This window comes from Labeo rohita, chromosome 19 (assembly GCF_022985175.1).
Source record: "Labeo rohita strain BAU-BD-2019 chromosome 19, IGBB_LRoh.1.0, whole genome shotgun sequence".
NCBI classification, from domain to species: domain Eukaryota; kingdom Metazoa; phylum Chordata; class Actinopteri; order Cypriniformes; family Cyprinidae; genus Labeo; species Labeo rohita.
The window spans coordinates 33,909,388-33,921,792 of record NC_066887.1 but is presented as its reverse complement, the minus strand read 5'-3'; the positions used below and the strand labels follow the sequence as shown (position 1 = coordinate 33,921,792).

The window sequence follows — 12,405 nt, the reverse complement described above, 5'->3', positions numbered from 1 at the left end:
TGTTTTAATTAGTTAATAAGCAGCAGGTTTTAGAATCAGGATGCTGACGTTCACATGAATATTTTCAGAAACACTTCTTCAGCAATGCAATATGATGCACAAATCACATTTAAGAGCATCAGATGAAGATACAAACACTAGAGCTCAAACTCTACTGGAAGAGTGACTTAAAGGAATAAAGGAGAGTCTGAAAGCAGAGGAAGCTGTTGGCATGTTTTGAGGGAAAAGGAAGGAATTATGCTACAAACCAGAAGCTCAAACTAGAAGAGAAACAGACCGACAGGAAGTTCAAACTGAGTCAAACACAAAATGTGCAGCGGTTTTAAAGGACTAGCTGATGCACTCATCATACTGGTGATCTGCACTGATTTGCTTTGCTTTGTTTCTATCAGACGCATCACTTCCTGTCAGTCCATCTCATCTACGAGGAGGTCGTTTCCCTTGGCAACCAGCGGGTAAGTGTCGGGAAGGAGGTTGTGTAAATGGAGTTTCTGAAAGCAGCAAACGTGAGACGGGATTTATCCGGCGCAGCTCATTTCCATAATTGGTTGTAGCTGTGAGTTCAGCAGGTTTGATTGGATGACAAACACTCAGAGAAATGAAGAAAACAGAAGTATGGAGGGAGTTGACGAATGCGACAGGAATAGACGTGAGAGTGTTAGACTGAACACGAGTCCAGGGTCAATCACAGAGTGGAGCCGATCATTTCACGACACTGTTAATAACAGCCAGACAGGAATAGTCCTGGTTCAACACAAGCTCTATACATCATCACCACAAAAACATTTAGATTTGTCCACCAGTAAAAAAAAAAAAAGAAAAATAAATAAAAAAAGAAAAATAAATAAAATAATTACTATTATTATTATTATTGTTGTTATTATTACTATACACAACATTTTCTATACATAGCATCTATATAGTGCTGTATATATATATATATATATATATATTTTTTTTTATATTTAATATTTAATATTAATTACAAATATATTTATTAACAACATATAATAATAATAATAATAATAATAATAATAATTATTATTATTATTATTATTATTACTATTAATATTAATATTATAAAATAACTACACAACATTTTTATATACATGGTATACATGCAGCACTTTTATAAAAATATATATATTAACTAAAATAAAATAATAATATTGTAATATATCATAAAACATTTATTTTGTCCTCACATAAAAAATAAGACATTTACATATTAATTATATCTAACTACAACATATTAATAATAATAATAATAATAATTTTTTGATATAATAATAATTGAAAATTTAATTAATAATGCAAATGTAATATTATATATATATATATATATATATATACACACACACACACAAAATGCTTTTTCTATTAAAAATATAATTACAATAAAAAAAATAATATAGTAATATATAATAAAACATTGATTCCCCCCCCAAAAAATATAATAATAATAATAATAATATATATTTTTATTATATTTAAATGTATTATTATTATTATTATTATAAAATTACTATAAACAGCATTTTATATACATAGTGTATATATACAGTCCTTTTATTAAAAACAAAAATTATTATTATTATTATTATTATTATTACTATTATAGTATATGTAGTGTTTTTAATCAAAAATATAATTCTAATAAAATAATAATATAGTAATATATAATAAAACATTTTGATTTGTCCCCCCAAAAATTAAAATAATAATAATAATATTTATAATAAAACAACAATTATAATACTAATAAATAACTATATAATAATTTAATAGAGTAATACACACAATAATAAAAAAATATATATAATATAACAATATATAATATAATATAACAATAACTTTTATTAATATAGAAATCATATTTATAATTATATCTGATTATAATATGTAATATTTTAAATATATATAATTATATAAAATAATATAATAAAATAAATGACAACAGACAATATATATATAGAGTACAGTGCTTATAATGTAATGATATACAATAACAAAATAGTTTTGTAATTTATAATAATAATTATTTAGATATGACCAATGACCGATTTAAACATGAATTTAAACAAGTTACAAGGGGAAAAAAATCTGCATATTGTTTATGTATATTTATATCACAAAGGAAATTGTTAAAAGCCACATTTTGGCTTTTAAATCCTTCAAATTGCTTTAATGCACATCTTTGCCCAAAACTGAATTGCTGTGATAATGAACATTGACACTAATGCTGCAGATAGAGCTTCACTTCTGAACCAGACATATTCCTTCAGGAAAACACTGAAGCCAAACCTCATACTGAAAAGAAATTCCCCAGATGGCTGTTTGTGTGATATTTTACACCTCATGAATAATTAAGAGGCGTTTCAAGAAGCTCCGCCCCCATCAAGTACCTCTGGGCCCGAGGGAGAGGGGAGGGGTGTGCGAGACGAGGGGTGGGTGGGGCTCTAGAACTGAACCCGCCCCGCGGAGGGCGTCCCATCCTCTAGGTGCCTCCGCACGGACTTCTGCCTCCTGACCTCTTGACCTCTAGGGTCGACCCCCACCTCTGTGGCGCCCCCTAGCGCCTCCCCCTCCGTCCTGCTGCGCAGAGCCTCTCCGTTGAGCAGCCGCTCGCCGCCGACCCCCGTTACGCTAATCTCAGGGATGGGCCCCGTCGGGCAGGAGTCAGGGGAGTCTACACTGTCCTCCTGAGACTCTGAGACACACACACACACACGGATACATGCATGACAGCTGATGAGACACACATGGAAATCAAATCTGACACAAACAGAAACACTTCAAAATCATAAGATGAAAATGAACACAAATGACAATGAAATGAATCCGACTCCTTCCCATCGAAAATGATGCTGCTTTGAATTAACATTATTATAACATTATAAAATTATAGTTCAATCATACAGACAAAATCATTCTTTTACATTAATTATAATCTAGTTATTCTCATGAAATATATTATAAATTATATAAATTAAATTATATTGTCATAATATACATTATTGTATCATTATACTACCATAATAATATTTTTAATCTATAATAAAATATCTTATGATAATAACTATACATGATAATTAATATTAAAATTAATAAAATTATTTTATATTTCGTAGTAATATATAATTATAATTATTATAAAATATATTAAAAAAATTGTATTGCTATATTTTATCACATATATTGTAATAAAACCATATATTGCAATAAAACAACTGATTTAATAAAAAAGATTTATGTTTTTTATATATAACAAAAAATGAATGTTATAATTATATTACAAAATCTGATACTATAATTAATATTAAAATTAAATTATATTGTTGCAATATTTTATCATAACAATATAATATTAATAATGGCAAAAAAATTATATTATAATTATAATAAACCAATGCAGTTATAAATAAAACGTAGTTATAAACCATTAAAATACACATAATTATATCATAACATTTACTATAAATACTATTTCAAGTAAATTATATTGTTATAATATTAAAAAAAGTTATAATATAAATATATAAATAAAACATATATTATTATGTTTAATACTGTTTAAATGTTAATTTTTATTAATTATAATATATGGTTATTCATTAAAAATATAATAATTAAATTACATTACAAATAATTATAATATATGGTTATTATTATAAAATGTATAATTAAATTACATTATTATTAATAATAATTGTTTATATTAATAATTAATAATTGATCATTATTAATATGATTAATCATAAAATATAACTGTCATTCTGCACTAATTATATTTTAATACTAATAAATAATTTAAATCCAAATTAATATCTAAAATAAATAACTTTATATTATGAAACACTTCAGTTACAAACAAAATGTAATTTTTAAATAATAATAATAATAATACTAATAATAATAATAATATTATATGGTTAATAAAATAAAATATAATTAATTATAATATATTATATTAATATAAAAATGTATAATTAAATTGCATTATTATTATTAATATAATTATAAAATATAACTGTCATTCTGTACAAATTAAATTTTATTAATACTTAATAAATTAATTTATTTAATTAATACTAATATTTAATTTAAATGCAAAATAACATCCACTTTATATTAATCACATACTTCAGTTAATTCAATTTTTCAATTTTTAATACATATAATATATGGTTATTAATATAAATATATATAATTAAATTACATTATTACTATTAATACAATTATTAATATTAATATATTTATAAAGTATAACTGTCATTCTGTACTAATTAAATTTAATTATTAATTAATAAATTAATTTATTTAATTAAAATTAATAATTAATTTAAATCCAAATTAACATCCACTTTATATTATGAAACACTTCAGTTACAAACAAAATGTTAATTTATACTATTATATGGTTATTAATATAAAATATTTTAATAAATAATAATATATGGTTATTAATTAAAATATATAATTATTTTACATAACTGTCATTCTGTACTAATTATATTTATTTAATTAATAATTAATTCATCAATTAATAATTTATTTAATTAATACTAATAATTAATTTGAATCCAAATAAACATCCACTTTATATTATGAATCACTTGAAACAGTAAATCTACTTCTATAAAACGGATATTTCTGATGTAGTTTCTAATTAAAGAAATAATCCGTATGATCTGATGCATCATTTTTGTGTAGCACAGATGTTTTACACTGTCTAGTGAGATGATTTAGACAGCAACTAACTAACCCACTAACCCACGATGAGCACTAGTAATGATGACGCCCGCCTCAGCAAACCCCACTAATGAGTGCGTTTGCTGCTTAATTGCGGCTGACGATCAGAAAACCCTTCATTACGTCTGAAACGAGCGAGCCCTAATGAGTCAGATGGCCACGTCAAAGAGCAGCTGCACGAGCGTCGAAGCTGAAATCAGTGGCAAACGCGTCACATCATGACTATGATTAAGCGCCGCTGATGTGAACAGGATTCCCGCGCCGCCTGAGTCACCGACTTCAGCCGAAGGAAAAACCCCGGAGCGATTAATACTACATCCGTCGCGGCTGCAGGAAGAGAGTCAGCGCGGGCGTCTCACCGTGGCGTTTCCAGCGGTGGCCGCGGATGGACAGGCTGGTGACGGCGTTGCGGGAGATGCGGGAGGCCGTGGGTGTGATTTCCACCTGGATGGAGCGAGTTCCCTCTTTATTGGCCTTCAGAGACGCGCCGTGGAGAGACGACTTGATGGCGTTTCCCACCTGAGCAAGATTCACACTTAATTACAGCAACACAGGAACAAACTTATATACAGCCGTGCAGATTTATCTTTTGTCTGGTGTGAATATATTCCCAAATTAAGGGTGTAAAAATCCACAGATGCATCTGGCAATGATAATTCAATGCATTATTCTATATTATATTACATTAAAAAAAAAAGTGTTAAATGTTCACGTCTTATCTAAAACACAATTTATGATCTATTTGCAGTTGCAAAAATGTAAAAAAAAGTATTGCATTGTATGAACCTGACCTGCATTTTAATAATTTATTTGTAATAAAATCTAATCCTGGATTTATTTTATAACCTTTTTCCTTAATTATTTACATTTTTTATTTTTATTCTTTTTAACTTTTATTTACTTATTCGTTCATTTATTTTTATAATAATTTTTATATTTATTTAAGTAATTACATTTATTTTATATTTACATACATTGTACATTAAGATAAACTGAATATTATTTAGATTTTAATTAAACTGAAAATGAATAAACGTATTTAAAAAAAAAAAAAAAAAAGTAATGTATTTAAATAAATACTGTATTTTAAATAAATACATGAATATTTAGCTATCTATCGATTTATTAATTGATTTACCTTTATTTACCAAGGCTTTATTTAACAGCCTTGGTATTAATATAAAATATTATAATTAAATGACATTATAATTAATTATGATACATGGTTATAATATATGGTCATTATTATGAAGATTTATTATTAATATAATTTTTGCAATATTAATTATTATTATTATTAATTATAAAATAATAAAACTGTGATTCTGTACTAAATATAATTTAATACTAATAATATACCTGAATACAAATTAACATCCAATTTATAATTTTTAGATTTAATTTAATCTAACTAAAACTAAACTAACTAAAAATCAATAAATAATGTATTTAGAGAAAGAAAAATAAGTAATGTATTTAAATAAATAAAACTATGTAACCTTATAAGAATAAATAAAAAATTGATTTAAATAAGTTGATTTAAACACACAAATTAAATTCAATAAAAAATTAAAATACATTTTTGAATAACATAAACATAATATTTTATTTACAATATTTATATAAAAATTAATTTGTAATAACTATTTTTTAATTTATTATAACAAATTTTTTTATGAATCATAAAATTAATTAACAACTTACATCATTTGTAACTGCTTGCATATTTTTAGAAAAATGTTATAAATCAAATATAATAAATCATTACAAATAGATAACAATACAGAAAATAATATAAAAAAAAATAATAATAGAAAATAAGACATTTAATATACAATTTTGCAACTTACGTAATTTGCAATAGTTTGGATATTGTTGTTTTAATAAAACAAAATATACAAATACATAATTTAATAAAAGGTAATTGCATTCATGTATTATTATATATCATGTATTAATATAATATATAAGTTTTTGAATGTCAATAATTTAATTTCTATATTAATATTATTTTATCTATTTGTCTTATTTTTTATTTAAAAAATAAATACTTGACCCTTTAAGACTGTTTTGTAACTGCTTGTTTCGTTTTGTCTTGTTTATAAAAACGTCCTCTAACACTAGCTTTCTCTATTATTTTTCTATTTATTTATTATAGAATTAAAAAAAAAACCTTGCTACATGTATTGCATTAGGCTAAATGAGACTTGTCACAGCACTTTCATATTATTGCTCTTTTGTTGATTTTGATTGCTTCCATTGTCCTCATTTGTAAGTCGCTTTGGATAAAAGCATCTGCTAAATAACTAAACATCAATGTAAAGGCTCATTATCAAATCAAATCAAATCAGAGTAAGTGTTTACTGTCCTGAACATAAGTATTTCCTGCTCTGTGGGTGTTGTTGTGGTGTAGCGAGAGCTTGTGTTTGTGTCACAGAGCCACAGTTGGTCATTCTAACAGGATCAGTGAATGAATTTGAGAAATGCTGGTAATCGGCGGATCAGTGTAATCTGTGCTGAAGCGCGAGCGTGAAACGCACCAGCAGAGCCTCCGGGAAGAGCTCCAGCTGCGCTCGGTACAACACGTCATCCAGAGCCTTCCAGCCCAACTCCACCTCACCGTTACACCTGCACACAAACACACAAACACACAAATACTCAGAGTGAACACCACACCACCACAGAAAAACAAGACCACACACACACACACAGAGTTTGCCCATATATAACATTTCTGTCACTGTTTACTCAAGCTCATGTCAGTCCAAACCCATATGGTGTTCTCCATGACACACAAAAGGATTATTTATTTAATTATTCTTAATCAGCCAAATGGAGACGATTATTGGCAGATGGCAATTAACTCTCAACGACAGAAAACAGGCCGAATATCAACGGAACGAAAAGAAAAATAAATAAATAAATAAATAAAGATACACAAGGTTTACAAAATTATTCAGCAGAAAAAAAATATATATTTTTTATTATTATTTAAATAATTGTATAAATAATGTGACTCAATTAATTATATAATTTAATTTAATTTAATTATATAATTAATTAAATAATACCCTATATATATATATATATATATATACATACATACTGTTCTGTCATTTGTAACTTCTTGCATATAGTTTTAAATCAGTTTCTTTCAATAAAAAAATACATTTCTACATTAATTAATTAATACAATAATAATAGTAATAATAATAATAATAATAATAATAATAAAATCAAGATATACAGGGTTGGAGCAAAAGTATTTACCAGAAAACAATGATTAAAAACATTAAAAACGTTAAAAAAACAAAAAAACAAAATCGAAATTTTAAACAATTTTAATCAGCCAACTGTAGATACTGATAACCTCAAATTCATGTTTACCAGAAAGAAAATAAATAAATAAATAAATAAATAAATAAAGATATACAAGGTTTACAAAATGATTCAGTAGAATATTATAAGATATATAATAATAATAATAATAATAGTAATAATAATAATAAAATCAAGATATGATTGGGGTTGGAGCAAACTAATTTAGCAGAAAACAATAATTAAAAACATTAAAAACAAGTTTAAAAAACAAATGGAAATTTTAAACAATTTTAATCAGCCAAAAAGAAATGATAATTGGTAGATACTGATAACCTCAAATTTATGTTTAACAGTAAGAAAATTAATAAATAAATAAATAAATAAATGGAGGAACAACAAAGCCGGTCAACACAGAAAACGTACTGGGCCGGTTGCACCAGTTAGACGTAAAAAAGCTGGGTGTAAGCCAAACGCTGGGCTTTGCAACGTCCAACTTTACGATAAATATTTACACCTGTTGCACCAGCTAAAACTACGCCCGGCGTAGGATGCGCGTCCACGCAAACACAGTCTCCCGTAGTGATAGTTGAGACGACACCCACACTGCAATGGCTACAACTACTAATATAAAACTGAATTGCTCAAGACATTATAACAAGTGAAGCCACCGCGAAATAATTTTATTAACTTGATATATTCTAATGTCCGCGTTTTTGTATCTGAGGTCTCCCTGCACATTCCCATGACATATTTCTTCAGTCTAACACTAAAAATAAAGGCGACAGGTTAAGTAAAATGTAATGAATGTAATACAAAGCTTCTTTCTATATCTTTTTTTTCTTGCTATCGAGTTTACGTACAACGAATCTTTCCTGTGGTAAATGTGAATTTACGTGACAATTGTGCATTTTAGCCTCTTGACATCTTTCTGTGGCTGAAAAACCACATTTATAAATTGTAGAGTTTGTAATAGAATTGACAGAATTTGAAAGCTGATACTTTATTTCTGATTAAAAAGTAAGCACAAAACTTACTGCGATTATTAAATGGCAGGAACGCTGCAAATGATGAGACGAATTAAAGACGTTAAGTATTTCCAAGCATTTCTACTGTCCCAGCAATATGTCGAATAGAAATATTAAGGGATACTTTAAGACCGTTATATACCGTTATCAGCATGGTACAGTAGATTCGTCTCTCGTTGTCTCTGAGAGAATTTGTGCGGTTAATACAGTGTTAGCCGTAGTTTCTTTTTTACTCACATTTATAATTCTTGCGCAAAGTTTGCGCATTGCTTGCATATGTCGCTTGACCCCTCCTTAGAATAATTGTTTATAGGCCACATTATCCATAAACGTTACAGCTGGCATCTGCAATAGGTAATTAAAAACGAATCATGTCGAGCAAATCGTGACTTTTCACTTTACGCCTACTTTTGACTAGGCGTAAGATTTAGTCTCAGACGTAGCACTACGCCGAGATGGTGCAACGGGTATGAATTCTACGCACGACTTAAAGCGCATTTTACGTCCAGCTTAGTCTTACAACCGGCCCCTGTACTGTATTTATTTATCAAAGATTGTTTTTATAATTTGAAATGTTGTGCGGCTTATAGTGGCAGGAGAAACAACCTGTACTGTATTTTATTTATCAAAGATTTTGTGCAGCTGTTTATTTGTAAACAGGGAGGGAAACCCCTGTGTTTGAATTATATTTTGCTCAAAAACTGTTAAATAAAGGTTTAATATAAAGGCTTTGACTCTCAAGTAACCATTTATGGAAAAATACCAGATATATATCGTACACCATCATTCCTCCTTAAAATACAGTGATATGAATTTTTGCCCATACATATATATATATATATATATATATATATATTTGAATTATTTATTTAAATATTTGTATAAATAATATGACTCAATTTATAATTTATAACTGACTGTTGCATTTTAACAGTTGCAAAATGCCTATAAACCATATATAATAAATCAATATAAATATATTATACAATATATATTATAAGCTCAATTATGCAACTGTTTGTAAAATGTTATAAATTATAAAATGACTTTAAATAATATATATATATATATATATATATAATTTTAATAATAATTGTATATTTAATTATATAATACGCTATATGTTATATATACATACTTTTGCAACTGTTCTGTCATTTGTAACTTCTTCCATATAGTTTTAAATAAATTTCTTTCAGTAAAAATAACACATTTCTACATTAATTAATTAACACAACAGTCATGATGATGATGATGATAGTAATAAGCAAAATAATAATAATAATTTTAAAAAAAAATCAAGATTATTTAAGAGCAAAATTATTCAGCAAAAATAAAATTATTAAAAACATTAAAAACAAGTATTAAAAAAATAAATAAAAAATAATAAAAAAAAGGAAAAATTTTAAACAATTTTAATCAGCCAAATGTAGATACTGATAACCTCAAATTTATGTTTACCAGAAAATAAATTAATTAATTATTACTAATACTAAAACCTTTAAGGAAATTAAACAATATAATTTTAATTAGCCAAATGAAAATGATTATTGGTCGAAGCTGATAACCTCAAATTGATGTTTAATAGAAAAAAATAAAATAATAATAATAACAAAAATAATAATAATAATAAAATCAAGATATACGAGGTTGGAATGAAATGGCTGAATAAAAATAAAATATAAATTAAAATAATACATTTTATAATTTTGATTAACAGCAATAGCATTTTTAATACAGTTAATGAACTATTTGTATTTAATTAATAAATAAACTACTCCTTTACTAAACAGCTACCTAGCTGCACTCTGACCAGAACACTCACGTTATGCAACTATGACAGAAATGTGTGAATAATGATAATGAGGTGGGCGGGGCGTGTGTGTGTGGACACTGGAGGCCACACCCCCATCAGTCACTCCCATAAACACATCTGATATCAGGTTGGGTTTGTTTTGAAACACTCACAGTGCGAAATGAATGCCGGTGATGAGCTGAACGAGGAACTCTGACGTGACCATGAGGCGTGAGCTGATGCCTTTATACCGCCGCACCTGCTGCCTGGGATACCCGCAGATACTGACTCTGAAAACGGATGAAAACATCAGAAAATGAGCCAAAATGTGAAAGTATGTTCCATAAAATGCCCAATTTGTTTAAATTCATCTCTGTGATCACTGATTTGTGTTATCAGCGTAACGTGACCTTTGACCTGCAGAGGAGGGAAATGATCTTTGCTCGCTCAGCTGTAAACGTCAGCTGATTGGTTGAGTAATGAGTCATGTGACTGTCACTCAGTGTGGGAAAAGAGCAGTCACAGGTTCAGGTCTCTAAGAGGATCAGGGTGACTGGAAGCAGAGAGGATCATGGGTGGATTTGAGATGAAGAGACGCATTATCCACACCAACACCCGACCTGAAGCAGATCTGAACAGCACGCGCTCCAAAAACCAGAGTGAACCGAGAACCAAATTTGCCTAAACTTAACCTACTAGTCAAGCATTGTGGGTTTTTAATGTCTAGAGAGGGTGGTCTGTATTGTGCTGATATATTAAATATAATTGTACATTAACTGCACATAAACTGGGTGAAATTTCATATTATTTAGATTTTATTTAAACTAAAAATTAATAAATAATGTATTTAAAGAAAGAAAAATAAGGAATGTATTTAAATAAATAATGTATTTTAATAAATAAGTGAATATTTATTTATTTATTTATATTTATTTATGAATATTTATTATATTGTATGAATATTTATTCATTTACTTATTAACAGCCTTGTTAATGGATAATAAATAAAGAAAAAATAATATTGTACTTAAATAAACAAAAAAATTAAATTAAATTAAAACAAAAATATAAAGATTTAATTTAAATGAATATGTAAATAAAAATGTATTTAAAATTAAATGATTTAAATAAATAAATAAACAATTTAACCTTAAAAGAATTACATAAAACTTATATAAAACTTAAATAAGTTGATTTAAACAAAATAAAATAAAATAAAAAATAAATCACGTTTTTAAAATTACTTAGATTATGTACATGAAAATGTATTTAAAATAAAATGATGGAAATAAATAAATGTAATATTTTATTTAAAATATGTTCATAAAAAATTGAAATAAATAAATTGATTTTAATAAATGTGTAAATTAAATATATTGTTATTAAAAAGAAGCTTAAAAAAAACACAAATTATTTATTTAAAATAAATGAATATGTAAATAAATAAAACTGTATTTCATTAAATTGATTTAAATATTAACTTTAACTTAATTTAACATTAAATAAAATAAA

The 12,405-nt window shown here is 26.7% G+C and overlaps 1 protein-coding gene across 4 annotated transcripts in view; it reads right to left on the bottom strand.

Annotated features, from left to right (window-relative positions):
* The window catches only part of hycc1 (hyccin PI4KA lipid kinase complex subunit 1), a 59,631-nt gene that overhangs the window by 3,548 nt on the left and 43,678 nt on the right, over positions 1-12,405 (bottom strand). For 3 of the 4 annotated variants that reach the window (XM_051136976.1, XM_051136977.1, XM_051136978.1), the window contains exons 8-10: positions 11,067-11,183; positions 7,293-7,380; positions 5,112-5,271 (exon numbers count right to left, since the gene is read on the bottom strand). In XM_051136976.1, coding sequence (XP_050992933.1) covers positions 5,112-5,271; positions 7,293-7,380; positions 11,067-11,183 — 365 coding nt within the window. Of the gene's footprint in view, positions 1-2,405; positions 2,711-5,111; positions 5,272-7,292; positions 7,381-11,066; positions 11,184-12,405 lie in introns of all 4 variants that reach the window. The other variant, XR_007829837.1, reaches the window with a different exon arrangement.